This window comes from Electrophorus electricus, chromosome 2 (genome assembly GCF_041902795.1).
Source record: "Electrophorus electricus isolate QZ-2024a chromosome 2, ASM4190279v1, whole genome shotgun sequence".
NCBI lineage: Eukaryota > Metazoa > Chordata > Actinopteri > Gymnotiformes > Gymnotidae > Electrophorus > Electrophorus electricus.
In genome coordinates this window covers 26,400,547-26,420,158 of record NC_137498.1, presented here as the reverse complement: position 1 = coordinate 26,420,158, position 19,612 = coordinate 26,400,547, and the positions used below count along the sequence as shown (strand labels likewise).

Sequence of the window (19,612 nt, the reverse complement as noted above, 5' to 3'; positions counted from 1 at the left end):
TTTGAACCTACTCAAAATCAAAATAGTGAAAATTTAGGAGTCTACAGTAAGGGCATGTGTTTTCACAAGTTTCTCTAGGAATAATGGTATGCCCTTAGGTAGTTGTTACAGTGAAATAAGTAACTAGAATATTCCTATTTTGAAAAAATACACACTTAAACATTGAATAGAGGTGGAAATTGAATAGATAATTTATATATAAAAAATATCTAGTACATCTCTCATCAAAAATAATGAAAACAGTAAAAATAGTTTTACAAGTACTAGAGACTGCTATCTTCTCATAAAATAAAGTTCTTTAACTATTCAGTTAACACTCTAGTGTCACTAATCCCTAATAGACACCATGTGCCACCAGAACTGCACAGTGAAAGATACAATGGGGCCCTACTGATGTAAATGTACTAAGACAAGGATACAAAACAGCTTAATAAAAAACTGTAATTTATTTCAAAGATTTTGTTTTCTTGAAGATACATTGCTGAAATAAGTCAATACTGGCAAGAGATCGATTTGTTTTGACAGATTGACCTAACATTTAGGATGCAACTGTGCTTCCATCCAGAATTATACTAGGGCACATTCACAGAACCTATTGCAAGGCAATCTGGCTGCAGTACAAGGTCATCCCTTCCTTGCAGGACTGGTAAGGTCTTGCACATCTTGAAGTGCTGCTGTCTTGACATGCGTCATAGGAAACACCATTCCTTCTATCAACCTCCAGCCCTTCCCCACAGGACTCCACAGTACAGACCTTTGGTGATGGCTGTGGCACCAAATAGCAGTTTGATACATGGCTCTCAGCACATTGTCTAAATGCAATGTTGGAGGTAGAAGCTGGTACATGCAACAACCTGTCTAGTGGTACACTGCCCTGCTTGTTTTTGGTTTTGTTTTGTTTTTTTGGTCATACAGAATCAGAATGTACTGTCTGGCCACAGGCAACTTAAGACAACCAACTCTCCCAAGTGCCTCTCAAGTTTTGTGGCAGTAGTAGTTTTTTCTTTTCTGAAAAAAATAATAAAAATACTGCTTGTTGTATCACATCCTGTCAGTGCATGGCTTTCCCCAGCTGTATGTACATTGTGCTGATTTGCACAAACTTCACTTTGCCAGAATGGTAAAGTCCAGATTTGATGGGATTAGTTTAATCAGTTTGACCCAAAACATGGTGGATCAAATAAATGAAACCTCTTCCAGTGGCAATCAGAGAAGGACAAAAATACAATAGTTATTATTAACAATACCAACAATTATGAAATACATATGATTAGCACTGTTCTAATCCAAAATACCATTGCATCCCCATATTTTAAATGTCACACCACTTGTTGCACAACTCTATCCACCTTATCTTAGGCACATTTATTTCTGCCCACCAAATTAAATACATGCTCCTATGAAATTAGTAAAGTGCTGCATTTTGAATACATCTCTTGCAGGACATACAAAGTCAACTCCTGCAGTGATGCATGAGGGGGAATGTGTGACAAGTGATCATTTTGGGCCGGTTAATTTAGTGGCTGTATTAATACATTTAGGCGGGGCAAATCTAGAGCTGCATTTATTCTCACTTGATGAGTGGAACTTGTTTTATAACATTTGCTTTATAAAATTTGCTCCATGCAAGACCTGAGAACCCTCCCAGATCTGAACTAAAATGGAACTGTTTTTTATCCATATGGTACATCTGGCATACACAGATAACATTTTTTAGATTGTTACATGCACATTTAAAAAGCTACAGCTGCTTTTTTCTTTGATTTCTTGATACACACATTACTAACATTGCCTTTACCATTTCCATGTAAATTAGACATATACTTTCAACAGACACACAGAAATTGGTCAGTGCTTTTATTTCAAGATTGCATTACTGTAATGGTCTTCTAATTGGGTACCCTGAAAAGTTATTAAATAAACACCAACTTGTACAGAATGCAGCAGTCTTAAACTTTACAAGATAGAAAGTTTGACATTAGTCCTGTTCTTTCAGTTCTGCACTCTTCTCATAAATTTTGATCAGACTTTAAAATACTCTTTGATACATTAAAGGATAAATGGTCTGTCCCCACAGTATCTGAGTGAACCCATTTTATAATGTAACCTGCCATACCCAATGTATTCTCAAAATGCTGGGTTTTTCTTAGTTCCTAGAAATATAGCCATGCTCATATAAAGCCTGTCCGTTATAAAACTACCTTCCAGCTTTAATTGGGGACTCAAGTCACACTCCAAATTCTTAAACCCAGGCTAAAGACTTACTTATTTACTCAAGCTATTGTCCTGCAAAGGTGCAGAGCCTTGGGCTGTCGTCGTTTTCTCTGGTAATCTGACATGTTGACGTTGTCATCCAGTCACTTCACGCATTCACTTGGATTTGATGTTGGTAGAATGCAGTGTTTCAGAGATCCCCTAGGACTGTGGTTACCTTTTGGCCATTTTAGTTTTAATATTCCAGATAAACCTGCCAGAGTTGCATGCTGCTGAGTGGCATGTCTACTGAATATGGACTGTTCATCCTCATCGTAGTATTATTTGCATATTACTGTGGAGATACCTATGCTGGAATGGACCTGCTCATTGGTCACAAATCATCTAGGATGATGCCATAAATTTTCTTGGTGCTGCCATATCCATGCAACCACCCAGTCTACTCCAGTGGACACAGAAACATCTCAACCACCCGACCCACTGCAATAGCAGAGACTCCCACAACTCTACGCAAGACCAAGATAAATGTTTAGGAAACAGCTCATTTAAACTTGATTTTGTATAGTATCAAGAAGTGTAATAAGATGTACATTGGAGAAACCAAAAAAGTCTTTAAGGATTTAGCTTTCAGTAGCAATGCATTTTAGTGCTTATGGACGTTGCATTAAATGATGTATCTGCATTGCCAACTGTTTCTATGGCTGCATTTAAGTTAGGAACTTAAGGAGAAAGAACCGATCTATACCCAATTTTAGAATCCATGGATGAATGTAGTTATTAAAAATGTTATGAACATAAACTGGTCTCAACTGCTCCAACTTCAAAGAAGTTGTTTTGCACAGCTGAAGGACCTCTGTTCAAACATCCTGTTTCATCTATCTATGGATAGTGTGTGCACTACATCTTAACAGCAACACAGCATTTGGCTAATATCTGCTAGATGTGTTGACATCTTAATATTTTATGAGTTTTGATGTAGGACAGGAAATTCTCATTACTATGACCATTCAATTCTAAATTTCAACAAACCGACCACATTGCGCCTCTTCTGATCTCAGAATCTGATCCAGGGATACACAACTCTGGATAGCAATCACTCCGCCTAGTTCCATTACACCAGGCTCTAATATCCAGATGCTGAAGATGAATTAGATCAGGTGTGAAGATTAGAGGTGGAACCAAACTCTGCCAGGTGGCAGACCTCCACAACCAGAATTAGTCACACAATTCATCTGTCTACAAGTTAATTAAATGTAAGATTTGTAATGGAAAATGAGATTACTTTAAATTACATGTCTTGGTTTAGTGGGTTGTCAAACCCAGTTTAATGCAACAATAGGCTACAAATTAAAAAAGCCAAGTTCACATACAAAAACATTTAGCTTTCAGAACATTACCTGACTTTTGCCCAACGCAAACGTTACTGCACCATCCTGGCCAACAGAGGGCACTAGAGTAAGCACACTGGAAAGCACAGACATTAGTACCAAGAAGGGGACTGGGTTAATTGCTAAGAAAAGGCAACTTGGACAGAAATGTGGAAACAAGAGAATAGCAAACATCTTGCTCAATGACAGCAATAAAAGCTGATATTTGATTCATTGTTATTTGGTCTACTTCACAGCCCAGGGGGGCCTTAAAAAAAACAAAGTAAAAGAAAATTAAAAATGGCTGACAAATTACTGCATTGGTTCACATGCAATCCAAAGACTATTCACAATTGATATGGTTATGACACCCAATAAAGCCAACCATCAACACTGAAATCTCAGTGTTTAATCTTGAATAAAAATGGTAAATGGATGTATATCAAGACAAAACCTGGAAGTTGAATGAGTAGAAATAACAGGGGTCTTTGTGTCTAGACAACTCCTGTGTATCCCAAGATGAACAGACAAAACAGTAACTAATGTTCATTATCTACATGTGTCCACACCATTTTTCTCAGAGGTGAAGGAAGGTTCTAGTTTCTTTTGGATACACTGAAATGGAAACACAGAAAGTGAAAGGCGGTGTAGGGAAACCTCATCTTAGATATTACTCAGTCAGTGCCCAAGCATTTGTACCAGTCAACTGTCAAATTTGTGAGGTAGTGAGTTGTTGTCAGTGCTTTGCTGGTATACAAGCTGTTTTTTTTCCAGAGAAAAATGACTGGCAAATCAAAAGGCAGATGTTAAGTAATTGGTTTAAAATGACAACATATTCTTTTGCACTTTCATGGTCATGTTTGCATTTGTTTAATTTGAGCAGTCTGAAGAGAAATCTCCCCCCCCCCCCAACTTTATATTAGCTAAATTGTACCACTGATATAAAATGGTTGATATCACAAAAAATGTGGAGATTGTAGTAGACATAAACACTATTTTTCATAGTATTCTTGAAAAATCATGCTTTTTGCCTAATCATCCAGGAATAGGGGCCCAAAAAGTGCTCATGTGGATTGTGAAAACTAAACACAGGAAGTAACATTGAATTAGAGGCAGTCCATGTCTTCCATTCACTTTCTCCACTGGTTTAAGGTCTTTTCATACAATTCCTACCCTGTTCCATTTCATTAGCTCACTTGCATTTACTTGTTTTATTTCAAGGCTCAAAAGCATTGATCACAATTTTATGTTTTTTCTTTTCCCTTCCTTTCCTCTCAATCCCACTCCCTCAGCCCTCATTTGCAGCCACCAGCTGTCCAAGGCTCTGGCGTACATACACAGCCTGAATCTCCTTGGTCTTGAGGCAAAAGTCACAGGCCCACACTGCTGCACTCTCCCTGGTCAACAGCCCATAGGCTGGTTCAGTCAGGCCTGTGCAGTCTCTGTGGAACCAGCGCTGACATGAAGCCTCACACAGAATGGCCTCCTGGTCATCATGGACTTCTGACAGACAGAAGCCACAGGGGAACACCATGCCCCCTCCCAGCTTTGGGGGGCCAGAACCTGGGCCAGTAGAGGGTGGAGCTTGGCCAGTGGGAAGTGGAGACTGTGTGTTTGGCGTGGACGTTGAGTTGGATGGAGGGTTAGGGTTGTTACCTGGAGTGTTCCCTCCACTGTTGTTGCTATTAAGGTTATTCTGGTTGGTGCTGGGTGGCTGGTTAGGCATAGGACCACTGCCAGGAGCACTGTTCTGCTGACTGTAGGGTGCAGTGCCTGGGGTAGAATTGGGTGGTGTCGGCAGCTGCTGGCTGGATGGAGTGTTTGGAGCAGGGCCACCAGCAGAATTTGGTGGAGGGTGTTGATTAGGTGGCACTTGTTGAGGTTGGGGACCATTTAGAGGACCAGTTGGAGAGGAATTAGGGTTGGGTGGAGGAGCAGAAGAGGTCTGCCCAGGTGTGTTGGGTGTTGACTGCTGAACATCAGGGTGACCAGGGAATCCTCCTCCAGGCTGCGGAGGTACTGAGGCTGGGGACGGACCAGGGGTAGCATTGTTGGAGGGAGGGCCAGAAGGGTTCAGGTTAGGGGGTGGCTGAGGAGGACCTGATGGACCAGCACCTGGTCCACCAACAAAGTTCTTGCCTTCTTCACTACCAGGAGTACCAGGCCCAGGATAGGGTCCATCTTGTGATGGGGTAAACTGCCCCTGAGTTGGTAAACCTGGGTGTCCTCCCACCATGTTACCTGCACCCATTCCACCCCCCATACCTCCCATCATATTCATTCCTGCAGGGATACCTCCCATAGGATTCATTGGGCCATGAGGAGGGCCACGAGGCCCTGAGCCTCCAGGCAATGGAGGACTATTGAACGGATGACCCCCCTGTCCATGCTGAGGCTGCTGCATGCCAAAACGTGGGTGAGGAGGACCACCACCTCCAGGACCACCACCCATTCCACCAGGTGATAACATAGGATTAAAGCCCTGTCCTGGGTGCATAGGGGGGCTGAAATTAGGTGACATGTTGAACTGAGAGGGCCCACCTGGAGGAAAGCCACCTCCACCACCACCTCCCCCACCTCCAAATCCAGGCATCCCCCCAAATCCTAATGCATGGTGTGGTCCTGTGTTGGGTGGTGGAGGTCCAAATGGGGGTCTTCGCCCAGGCTGTCCACTACCTGGTCCTCCAGGTCCACCCATGAAGCCCATACTCCCTCCCATTCTTCCAGGCCCTCCATAGCCTCCACTTCCCCCACTGGCCCCTGGGCTTGGCAGAAAAGGTGCACTTCCTGGACCGCCAGCTCCACCAGGGCGTGCTGGAGGGCCAAAATCATCATCAAATGGATTGGAGGCCACCAAGTGGTCTACCATAGGAGTTGGAGGAGGCGCAAACTCAGAGAGCTGGGAGAATGCGGCTCCCTACAAACACAAGAGAGAGATGAAAATGCTGAATGCCTGACTGAACAATCATCAAGTTATTACAATTAAATCCTATTTTCTTAAATTTGCTTTTCTGTAGTACATTTACCTGAGTGCTGGATTTCCTCTTTTTTTTCTCTGGGCTTTTCATCTGGGAACCTAAACAGAAGGGAAAAAATGAGGCAGAGAAAGAAAACAAAGAAAAGCCAATATGTTATGAAACATGACAATATTTCTGGAAGTAGTTTGTAAACAATACATTTTGTTTTGTTTGTTTGCTTATTCTCTTAGATTAAGCAGTTTTTCATGTGCTGGGCTAAAAATTAATCAACATGCAAATGACTAACCCTATGCATACAATTAACTTACAATGTACTGCATTATTTATAACGTGTCATTTATGGGTCTAAGCACAATTAACAATATTATAAACTGGATCCAGGTAAGAGTTACAGAATTCACCTTGTATTGAAGAAATTGGAAATGTTTATATACCCTAAACTACTACATGTGTAAGATAACACTCGATCACTTTAAGAAGCTTAACACTGTAATGCAGTGAACAGTTGCGATTAACTGTGCAATGTTTAATGTTAAAAAAATAATGAAAACGGATGTTAGAAATAAGCGTCAGTTACGCACTCAGCTGCGTATTCATCCCCTACATTAACCTGGGTGAGAGGCTCAAGATAAATGACGAGTTGGAAAACAGCTGAATGCAAAGAGCAGACACACGAATGCGCGGTTATAGCTCAATAAACACACAGGTATCGCCAAGTTGACATACAACTAGCCAGAGACAGATCCCACGAAAAACAGGGCCACCGTACATACAGGAATGAGCGGACAAGGAAAGGCAGATTTGCAGCGAGAGCTGTGGATTCCGCTTGTACACGGAGATGCGCTTATGGACATTTGCCTACCTTTGCCTCGTTTTCCTTGACCTTGTCCCGCCAGTAGTCTCCCCGATTCGGCAGCCATTAAAATGACTGTCGGTGCGGTGCCATGTCACCGTTCACATAGAGAAAAAGTGTATAATTGACGAATATTTCCTTAGGTCCAAGTAAAAACTCTAAAGTGCACTAATAGGAGAAGCCGACCAAAACTGGCCGTATTCCAAATATTACTAACAGAATTATTAACAGTTAGGTTTCTTATTTCATTAGCCACGCTTTGTTACGGGGGTTCTAGATAGCAAACATTTCCACCTCTTCGCCACAGGGCAGACAGATGATCATGACCAGCTATTTGCGTTGCGATACTAACCGTCTGCTCTTTCCCGGGATTAGTGAACATCAACACGAAGAAGTGACGAGGCCCGCGCAACACTCTTAAGTTACCAGCATGTACCGAACTAATCTCTTTGTTGGCTATCGGTGATACACTCCCCTTCTTCCTTATGATCAATTACAGATGTGTTGCAAGAGGGTAAATGTTAGCTAGCAAAGCTAGACACCTGAAGAAATAATACGGAGATCTAGCTAAAGCATGGTTAGAATGAGCGGAAATGCATCGGTTTACATACAGCGAAAATGACCCGCACACATTCAGTATGAAACACTGTCCTGTTTTTGTAGCAGGAGCCGATTCACCTGTTATTTAATTCAATGTGTCTTATGTGAAAGAACTCGCAAGATTGCTAGCGTTAGCTAGCCAGCTATTTGGAACCGAACAGCTAGTAAATCAGCTAGCTCAGGCTTTGCAAGTGGTATGTCGCTCACACTACCCGTTAAAATGACCGAAAACGTTACATTGGTTCATATTTACCAATCGTCATAAGACAAACAATCAATATCAGATAAACTTACAATTAAAATTTATCCTCAAACGCGAAATTGGCCATGACTATTATGGCCTACAGTCGCTGCCGGACAAAGAGGGCTAGCCGGAATAGACGCCTACACTGGATGTCGGAAACGAGGGGGGTGTCTAAGATGAATGTTTTTATAACTTTATAAAATAAAGCCACATAAGCTTTATTATAAACTATTTTTCGATATTTTTATATTAAACGTAATATTTTATCAAAACATAAGGCAACGTTCATGGATATTGTGTCAACATTTAACATTTTTGTGTCAACATTTTTGCTATTACCCCACGTAAAATTTAGAATTGGACTCTTCGAGATCAAACCATGAAGGGCCATGGATAAAACTACTTTTGATTCAGGTGCAAGACAATGTCAGGGCGCGGAAACGTTTATCTGAGTTTTGGGAACCCTATTGTATTTTCTGGAATTTGTAAGGTCCCAAAAACGTTCCAGTCTATAACGCACCGTAAGGCCTAGAATCAAAATTCCACTTCCAGTGAATTCCGTGGCTCAAGCATAACAAAGAGCATCAGTAACTGTTTAGCTTTAATTTATTTATTTTTTTGCCAATTTGCATAACGTGCGAAACAGACTGTGAACTAGACCTAGGTTTTTTACCCGATCACTACAATCTTGGTGAGAAAATACTACGTGTTGTCCGAACCTCAATAATGATCAAAAACATTTTGTCATTTCAAAACAATATGGTCGCCATATGCATATGCCTATAGCTCATGAATGCTTCATTCAATTTTGTTGAAGCTTCATAGGCCGTTTAGGCCCACCACGCTGGGGTGTCGTAATCATTTTGATGAATGTATGTCAATAGGGAGCGCTATAAACCCCAGAACATTGTATCTCAGCTTCCCAACATCAGATCAAGATGAAACCTTGCATGCTGCATCCTTTAGATTTAATATACAAGAATTATCCAACATGTCAAAAAGTGTGATCACCCTTGGCCAATCAGAAGTCAGAAGCCATTTGACAGGCTTGTCAGTGAACAATCATGATGAAAAATAAAGGTTGTGGATATGTAAGGATTCTCTGTGATTCTGTAGAGTTTCAAAACATTTGACCATCAGGGAGCTCTATTCCAAAAAATTAAGTATATCTCCTACATATTTTCACTTAGCAACATATGCCTGGGTTCAAAAGATTCCTTGCAGTAGTCCTAACAACTTTGCAATTGCAAGTGCTTTTCAAAAATGTCACATTCATTAATTATATAAAATTTGCAAAACATTTTTGTATTAGTCTTGGTGTTTTCTTTCAATTACATCAAATCAGGTTTTTAAATAATCTTTAGAGTCTGAAACTTTTTTTTTTCCAAAAAATGTTGACTTTTTGACTGTATGTGGCTGCAACACATTGATCAAATGAGTACTAATATCACTTTTACGAGTCATATCACTAAAATGCTATCATAGTTTTGTGATTTTGACCAAAATGGAAATATATTCACACTACCATTCTGAAGAAAACCGCAAAATTTGAGGCAAATCCATTGCCGGGATGCTCCACATTGCAGAATTACCTATTTTGCTTATAAGCTTTGTGTTTTCACACATAAATGGGCAGAAGTAAGGAAAGTAGTTCACATCAACACTGAAACACACATGTAATGACAGTCTGCAAGGTTTTAGCCACTTATGACATTGCTGTCATCTGGAGGCTAACAGTGTACAACTTTATATACAATCAAGGGCCTTGAGGTTTCTTACTTAAATGGACACAAGTCAGCAACAGTGAGTCAGATCAACATAAAACTTTAAGCACATGATTTCCATAACACTCTGGTAATGCTTTTCCGTGTTGACCCTGAATGGCCTGCACAGGGCATTTCAGTGCACTCTTAGATTTTAAATTTTATTTAAGTCTTTGCAACATGGATGCAAATAAGAGCAAAATTAGCCAAACTATACCATAGGTTTGGGAATTAAAAGACCAAGCTACTGTCATATGTCACTAAATTAATTCATCTTATATAATTAAAAAGCAGTTACACACTAAGATTCATAAGCTTTATGAGCCCCTTGTGTCTTATGTATAGGAATACATGCTTGAACCCAGTGTAAAATTAACTACTGTGTATATTATCTCACTTCTTGTGTTTAAATCCATAGGTGGACAAAAGTAAGGAAACTTAGCTAACATCTACACAGAAATTTAAACACATACATGTAATCATTGTTTGTAAAGTATGAGGCAGATAGTCTATCTGGAGTCTGTACAGCGTACAATTACCTACTTCCCATTTTAATGACAAGCCCTTTAATGACTGGATGGAGAGCACAGGATATCCCAGTCTATATGTCTATACATTCTTCATAACTTTGCAAACACCTCATTCAAGTTTCCAGTTCATCAGAACACTTTTTATCAGTTATCTAACCTTAAAAACCTACAGCATCTTCAGGAAGTTGCGGACAAAGCCAGAATATCATGAGTCCCTGGTGGGAGGTTTCTACATTCACAATGCTTCATGTCAGACTTGTGAGACTGTGCTTGGATCTGGAATTGCTGCTCTTTTTTTTTTTTTTTCTTCTTCTTCTTCTTCTGCCTTAAAATGAATCGTGCAGACCAAACCATGAGTCCTACAAACATGAAACTTGGTCAATAAGTAGTAGTCTCTCCTAATACTCATGTGCACAATGGCTGCCTGATCAGACTATAGGTGCTGCTATGGCACTCCCAAACATGTTCCAGTCCATAACTCCTATACTGTATGTCATACAGACAAAATAATTTTTTTCAGTGATTATTAGTCTTCCAGTATGCAAAAAAAGCCTCAATAACCCACAATCTCCATCCACTGCATGTATGTTGCAGAGATTAGGGCAGAGATTAGGAGATATTGAAAAAAAATTCTGTACTATAGTGCCATCATCAGGCCAATGAAGGTTCCTTCCTGCCAAATTTGTTGTTTCTAGGCCTTACAGTCTATGCTCCATGTTGCATTTTAGCCAAGAAAAAGAAGAATATTAATAAAAAGCACTACGTGCTGCAACTCTAAATAGGTTTTTCAGCTAATATTTATGAAACTGGTGTCAATCAATTCACAAGAACCTTAATAATTGTCAAAAACATTTTGAAATTTGTATAAAGCCTGGCTGTGATATCTCAATCAACAGCTCAGAGGCAGGGCTCATTTACTTCAACAGCTAAATCTCAACAATGTTTTTATCAATCTTCATGAAACTTGATATTCTGATAGGGCAGATGAATCTGAGCACACATGCCAATGCTGGACAACATTGTTGAACATGGACAAAACTGTTTCTTATCAACCATTGGTCACATCAAGCCAAAACATGATGTGCAGCATCAGGGAGTCAACTTCTAACAGGACGCTCAGTGATGAGGTCTTGACTCAAAAAACATGGCCACTCTCAGGCAATTAATTGTCATCAGGCGTTTAATAGGTTTAACATTTGCCAATCAACTACCAAATAATGTAAATTTATAATAAAATAGTAAATTATATTTATTCCTATGTATGACTCTGAAAATATATGTTTAAACTTGAATTTTACAATTAATTAATTAAACTTAAAAAAATTAATTAAACTTAACAAAAATCACAAAGTGGCTAGCATTTCAATTTCCACGGTGACTCCCCATCTTAAGCATGAGCCAACCAAATGGAATATCTGGGGTTTGAATACCAGCCACCGCACACTCAAGTCAACAGTGAATGAAGTAAATTATTTAATGTCTTTAACAACTGTCAATTTTGTAAAGATAATGATTTCACACTGCTTTATGACATGATAAATCATGCTTGAACCTGGAATCGCTTCAAGCTTTGGAAAAAAAAAAGGAAATCCGTTTGCATATGGAAAAATTGGCTGCCATTGACTGCAAATGGTCATGATTAGATCATTTCAAGAGAAGGTCTAGTTTTTAAATTTTTAACAGTAACAGTAAACACTAACTTGTGACTGAATTACACAGCTGTTTATACCTTGTAAGTATAAGGAGCCAGACATTCAAAAACCCAGCAAGAAAAAAGTCTCCAAAAATACTGGACCTTGTATAAGTCAACCAATGGACCATCTGAGTGGCAAGCTTTTAAAAATATTCTTCTTCTTTTTTGTTACCATTAAATACTGTTAGATACTTATTATATGATATAACTTAGTATCCATTTTTATTGTAATGCCTAATGTCATTGCTTTGCACTTCTTAGACCCAGTGCCATATACAAGACCAAAGTTTAATGAGGTCCATGCTGTCGAAATGTGTGACAGCCTCGTCACCTTTGTGATTTGAACTATTTCATTGTTGCCTTGTTTTCAACATAATGTCCATTGAGTACATATAGTTCTTTAAATCAATTACTCTTTAAACTTGGAATGTGAAATTCTTTAGAACAACTTTTGTTCATGTTTTGCTTTCCCCATCATTCATAAGCTATTATTGTTTTTATCTAAAAGGAGTTTACTCAAATTAGACTAACAGATTTTATTCAAGTAATTGTTACACTTGAATTTGGTAAATAATTATTTATTAAACTTTACCTATTAATTTACCTTTTCCTCATGAAAATAAACACTGAAACCTACACTCAAATCTACAGCTTCCTATTAGCTTTGTTGCTTATAGCTTTTTTGAATTATACCAGCTGACTCAGTCTCTTTTGCGGTGCTAAATCCTGTTCATTAATAAGAGAATCAGCACAAGCCACACATTTATTCCCACAGGTATTACTGTTTGCTGAAGTCTCCGTTTCCACATTCAATTTCATAATTAAAGATTCGGAGGTAAAATAAAAGTTACGAGCTCCTTCACACAGCTGTCAGAACACACATTGTACCCCCCACAATGATGGTCTCCATCATACTACCCTCTTCTTCAGGGGTGATAGTCTCTTTCACACTGCCCTCTCCCGCATCAGGACAAATTCCTCATGTGTATACCAGGCAAATAAAACTGATTCTGAGGGCATTTGCTAGACGTGGATTTACTAGTAACGCGGAGCGGAAACGAAGAGGGCGTATATGCTGAGAAGAGTAATATTTATTAATGGCAAATCCAAAATCATGGTCATAATAACGGCCCAGGGTCAAAGAGCCAACACGAACAGGTCCAAAGAACACGAAATGCAAAAGGATAAACGGACAGACTAAGAGAGAAAACACAGGCTAAAACAAAACAATGCTAAATACAAACTTGGAGAACACGACGCAGGCTGAGTACGCACAAGATAAAAACGAGGAACAGGTGAAACTAATAAACAAGGACTAGAACATGATCAAATTAAACAAGGATAAGAGACAGGGAATCTACGGAGACAGGATGTGCATGTTGTTAGCCAGTTTTGAAATTTCTTGCATATTTTTGGGGGAAGAAAATGTATAAAACGAGAGGTTTACACTAAATTATCCTTATCTTTCAGCTGACGGTTGCACAGAGCACAACACTCTTGGCACACAGCTCTTCTTGCAGCAAGTTCATGCTAATAACGCAAAGCTGTTTTGCATGCTAAACTGGGTGAATTTGATTTGCATACTTGAATAGATGTTTTTGAGCATTGCTGTAATATATATAATAATAGATATTAAGAGCGGTGTTTAAGTAATAAGGTATAGCTGTGTAGAAAAATGCCTGTGTAGTCAAGATTCAAGTTCAAGTTTGGTTTGTCACATACGTAGTCATACACAGTATAACTCGCAGTGAAATGGTTGAGAGTGCTCTGTCCAAACTGAGGAAAAGGAAAACGGGTGCATAGAGAAATATAGATATTCTATATGTGAAATTTTATTTATATGCATAGAGAAATATAGATATTCTAGAGAAATATATAGAGAAATATATAGATTCATTAAATATATGCATTATTTCATGCATATTTAGTTCACGCAGATTGATATGGAAACTCTAAAACAGTTAGTTTTGCTTGAAACAAATAATCTGTAAAATGGTAAATTGGTTACATCCTCTAAAAGTACAGTTTCTTTGTCTGTTCCTATTTCTGTTCCTATTGAGTAGTTCGTGTGGAATGGTGCCCCTTTAAGTTCTAAAATACAAATAACATAAAGAAATACTAAAATACTAAAAAAGTGAGACTGTATAAGTTTTGTCAAAGATTGTCATATTATATTTCTTTTTTTAAATTTTGTAAACGTGATGACAGCCTCGGTGTCCCCCAATTTACAATAAACAGAAACAGAGATAGACAGGCTTTTGAGACTTGTAATCTCACATTGAAGGCCATCTCTATAAGTTATGACTCTTGAGTTTGGAGGCCAGACACAGCTTGGTGTTATTTCTGGAGCAGAGAGACTAATGATAGTCACGTTATAGTTTTTAACATTTCAAGAATTACCTCTTTGGTGCATAAACCCAAATTACAAAATGAATAGTACTACCAGTAGTTTCACACGTTCCTAGGTTGAAGTGATTAGGAAAAGATGGCAGTCTCTTGTTTTTCAGAAACGCCCCTTTTTCTATTTTCGTATATCTGTACGAAATGAAGTGCTAACCTAGCAATTCAAATACAAAAATCTGGCTCCCTCTTGTGGGCTGCTCTGTCACACTTCATCACGTCAGGTTGCACTGACACTGGGAGGTTAAAGGTTCTGCTTGATCAAAAATGAACGTAGACACAAAGTAAAGTTTATGTGTTGTAAAGTATACTGGGGCATGAGAAAGGTGCTACATAAATGTAAATAATAATAATATTAAGAATAATATCATAAATTATGAATGATATCACATTACACTATGAATCATATTATACATTATGAATTAAAAATGTGTATGTTTATCAATTAAGACTATGACTGGGGCTCCAGGCTCTGCACCTTTATATGCAGAAGGCTAACTGAAAGCTTGAGTAAATGATTAAGTTTTAAGCATAGATTTAAAAATTGGGAGTGTGTCTTAGTTTCAGATTGATGCTGGAAGTTTGTTCCATAACTGAGGACCTTTATAGAAGAACACTGTACCCCTGGCTATAGTCTTAGTAATTTTAGGGACTAAGAGAAACCCTGCATTTTGAGAGTGCAGTAGGTGAGGTGGATTATTAGGTAATAAAAGAGTGTTAACCAGCAAAAGAGGCCCAACATTGCATTAGAAATATTAATAATGTAAAACAAAGTAGTATAGAGAGTCTTTGTCCTTTCAGAATGATTTGCATACAGGGCCTGCAGGCTTCAGCAAAGGATCCTGGGTAGGCTTTGGTGGACCTCAAGGCAAGATTTATGTCCTCTCCACCAGGCTCAGGATGGTACAGAAAAACAATCTTCTTTAGGACAAAGTTAAGGGAAGTCTTCTCTTGGAATGTGTTGGTAACAGGTTACAACTGGTATGGGTGTTGAATATCAGTTTGCATATGTTGACTAATGTATGGTTTGGCTGTAATGATGGCAAATGCAAAACCTAGTATGTAAAATGGTGGGGTGAATACATAATCAGTTCTGAACAATGTATAAAAATGTGGGTTCTTTGGCTGTTAGACATTCTGTGGAAGGTGCCTCAATAATGCTTGTTAACATTAACTTGCAATAAAAGATTGACCAGCTATTCTCTTTAACTAATTCTGAAGTCTGCATCTTCATTTTATATTTGAAAGTTTAACCTTACAATTAGCTGACTGTGGATTTAGGAACAGCAATTATATTATGCAGTGAGTTTTCTCAGATACTGTGGGGCCAGACCATTTAGCATTTTATATGTCAAGAAGAGAATTTTAAAATTGATCCAAAACTTTCCTGTTAGCCATTGCAGAGCTGAAAGAACAGGACTAATGTGGTCAGATTTTCTGGCCCTTGTTATGACTCTGACTGCAGCATTCTGTACGAGCTGAAATTTTTTGAGCATCCAATTAGAAGACTATTACAGTAATCCAGTCCTGATGAGATAAAACCATGGACCAATTTCTCTGCATCTGATAAGGACAGTTAATGTCTCAGATTAGCAATAGTACATAAATGTATATATACAGTTTTAGTAACATCACATACATGTGTGTCAAAGTTCAGAGTCAATAGTAACACTTAAGCTTTTTATAACAGATTTGGGTGTTACTGAACAGCCATTAAAAGTTTATTATAATATTAGATACATTGCTTCTTGTAGCTTTGGGTCCAAGAAGTAACTCCTATATCTTTTTAGGATTTAGATGGGAAATCAGAGGCATTTGTGTATTGTATATGAACTGTATATCTGCATATTAACTGTTCATGTGTTGTTCAGCTTTACAAATCTAACTTACATGTTTTTGTCTTTTTGCTGTCTGCTATTGCAGAGATAATACCAACATTGGTCTAGTCATGTTAATGTGTGACAAAGCATCTTGAAAATGATCTGGTTTCACCATTGCACGCGCCGAAGCCACCAGCAGTCGTGCTGATGGCACCAGTGGACAAGCAGATGCCACCATCTCAAAAATAGCCCGCCCACCCTAGACCCACTGGAGTAAGTGTGGCTCCACATCTACACTGAAGTGGCTACTCTGACTCCCAAGGTTTCTTCCTAAATCCCAATTGGGAAGATTTTCCTCGTCACTGCTGACCCTGGCTTGCTCATTAGAGATCTGGACATTTGTGAAGCTGCTTTGTGAGAATGTGTGTTGTAAAAAGAGCAAATTTATAAATACATTTGTTTATAAATACATGTTCTGGGTCCAGGTCTTTGTTAGCACATATCCAGGTGTCTTTTAGTATTCTCAAACACCTAATTTTCAAGATGCTTTGATCTCCACCTACACTTTGATCTCCACCTCCCCCACACATGAAAACTGAAAAACTTTAGTCGTGTCCAGTTCCCAATGTACACGTGTGTTGGGGTCTTCTCTATCTTGTCGTGGTAGAGGAATATAGGTAGCCTAGTTCTGATTCTGGTCCACTGTCAACATCGGCCAAGGCAGTTTTCTAGCTACAGTTTGCTTTCCCTCCAAGCCTTAGCATCACACAGCCCAATTCTGAGTATTTATACAGTTAGATGTAACAATATAATTTAGGAAGAATGCTAATGTCTAACATTGGACCTATAATCTGACTAAACTTCACAAAACTATAGCAGATTACCTTTAATGCAGAAATGTGTTCAACAAACAAAATAACGTTAATTTGTATTTGTACATAAAAAAAAAACACGTGTTTCAAAGCCCCAGAGGATCACATTCCACATCCAACAGAGCACAATTCGACCTGTCAGTCAGACTCCTAGCCTCTCATCACCACTAGTCATTAGTTATGAATTATCCAGATGATGTTACCCTGGTGTGTATATCCTTATCAGTTATAATTAACCATTTCTGCACACTTAAACCCTCATTATGGTTCATTATAGCTGTGGAATTGAGTAGCTGTCTGTATTATCTAGAGAGCAGATTAAATGTTAATCTGGTGATGCTGTCACAGGCAGGTTAAGATCACAGTTAAAGGTTAGGGGATGGGGTCAAGGAAGCGATGGGGCTAATGACTGTTTGCAGATCATATGTACACAGAGGATATGGGCTCCAAGGTTGAGACTAAGGTTATAACTACGGCAGCATATGATAGCAGGAGCAAAAGCACACTAGTAAAAAATTAAAAAAAAAACGCAATGCACTGCCATCTGATCGTTTCACTGGCATTAGAGACACTTAACATGAAGGGAAAAAAGGAGGGAACTGACACTGCACCTCCCTCTTTCACTCAATACACTAAGATCCCCTTCCCTTTACCTTTCTCACTTCATCACTGCGATTGCTGAGTCTGATAAGTGGCCTCTTGTGATTATCTTGCTATGATTCCATTCAAGTATGGATCTACATGCTCGTTTGAGAGGGAGAGAGTAAGAGGTAGAGAGAGAATGAGAGTAAACAATAGGACACAACAGTCAACCTAAAAAGTCTCTCAGAGAACATGTTCTGTAATTCAGTACTTGTTAACAATGGTTCCTTAATCACTGCTTGCCCAGCCAGAACTGCTGGGGCCAACTGGGTCATTAGCAAATCCCTTTGTAAAGTGATAGCAGTCTGTATGTAAAGAAATAATCTTAGAAGACTTTGACAATAGTCTTTTATCATGTGTACAATACTTTACTCATAGACTTTTGAGCTATTGCTATTAATCAAATTATAGGTAACCATGAAGGGCAGCCACAACTATTACCTGTATATGCACACTATACTCACATATAACAAATGTAGTTCCAAAAAGCATTCCTGTACCCTCAATATGCTCCATGACTGACCTGGTTCTAAACAAAAAGTGGTGTTAGCTGGATGCTTTTAATATATATTTTTTATATGCTGTATACTTGTTTGTTTAAGCAAACACTTAGAAATACAGGATCGACTGATAAATCTGCATTCATATATACATACATAAAAATATCCAGGCCTGCCCTATTTTTAAACAGGTCACTTATAAAAGAGCAATTGGAAACACTGCAACTGTGCAGAGAACATAACATGACAAATTAATTCAAGTCAATTAATTTCAGAGAACATAGAATTGATAGAAAAAGCACTGGTAGCCTTTAGGTTCCACTACCAAGAGGGTGTACCCAGTAAGGTTATCACTAATATAATAGACCACATCATAGTCCACATCATTCATTACTTATATCTCTTTCTATGGCTCTTTTCAGCTTAAATGTGCTCATAAAAGAGCATTTGCTTACGGGTGACCTGTTTTATTTGAAGTAAGTGGTGTGCTACACAGTCTTCTCTCCAGAGAGACCCCTGATAAGGAAATCTTTACCTCTTTTTCAAAAAGTACCATCTTTTCACCTCAGTTGTATTTTGTTTGTGCCTATGAACATCAGTGCCTGCTGCCCTTGTATATAAGCAAGCTTGGGGTCTTACTCACCAAAGATCTTATCATACTCCTGCATTCTTGTGTAATATGCCATGTATGTACTGTAAAATCCTCATGATACTGCACATGTGGGGCCCATCTTGTCTGTGATCTGTGCATGCTGGAATGGTGATTATCTTGTTATCTTGTACTTCTTCCCATATGGATACTCTTCATGTCATTCCTGTTATGCTGACAGGTGTGACATCCTGAGCTCATGTATGTCAGGCTAAGGTATCTGTTTGGGCCACTCCAGACAGCTTGGCAAGATAATGGTGACAGGGGGAACTATGGTTACCGGTGGAGTCAGACGACACCACTGTGTCAGAGGCATGCTGACACACCTGGCCCAGGTTGAATATTGGACCAAGCCCCAAGATCTGGGCTACTGTCCATGGCATATAGGGGTGGGTAGCATATGTAACCATCACAAATACACTACAATTACTACATTGCAGCTTGCCTTAAAAAGACCAAGGAACTTTCGTTGTAGGCAGTATTTACA

General features: G+C 38.9%; 1 protein-coding gene across 4 annotated transcripts; it reads right to left on the bottom strand.

Moving 5' to 3' along the window:
* Positions 1-1,843: 1,843 nt before the first annotated feature.
* On the bottom strand, positions 1,844-8,410 carry pygo2 (pygopus homolog 2 (Drosophila)). Of its 4 annotated transcripts, none has more exons than XM_027002328.3 (4): positions 8,307-8,410; positions 7,422-7,487; positions 6,608-6,657; positions 1,844-6,498 (listed from the first exon to the last, which is right to left on the bottom strand). In XM_027002328.3, the coding sequence occupies exons 2-4, from the start codon at positions 7,477-7,479 to the stop codon at positions 4,870-4,872; spliced, it is 1,737 nt and encodes a 578-aa protein (XP_026858129.2). In that variant the 5' UTR covers positions 7,480-7,487; positions 8,307-8,410; the 3' UTR covers positions 1,844-4,869. The 4 variants fall into 4 exon arrangements, with proteins under 4 accessions (XP_026858129.2, XP_026858131.2, XP_026858128.2 ...); XM_027002330.3 differs by having other exon boundaries at positions 7,422-7,894; positions 8,307-8,387; XM_027002327.3 differs by lacking the exon at positions 8,307-8,410 and adding an exon at positions 7,765-8,300.
* Positions 8,411-19,612: the final 11,202 nt, after the last annotated feature.

Bases quoted from the DNA above. Each gene is read 5' to 3' on its own strand.
- pygo2 (XM_027002328.3), bottom strand. From the start codon at position 7,479: ATGGCTGCCGAATCGGGGAGACTACTGGCGGGACAAGGTCAAGGAAAA. The intron at 6,658-7,421 runs GTAGGCAAATGT...CCTTCTGTTTAG, and splicing joins TCAAGGAAAACGAGGCAAAG to GTTCCCAGATGAAAAGCCCA. The intron at 6,499-6,607 runs GTAAATGTACTA...TTGTGTTTGTAG, and splicing joins AGAGGAAATCCAGCACTCAG to GGAGCCGCATTCTCCCAGCT.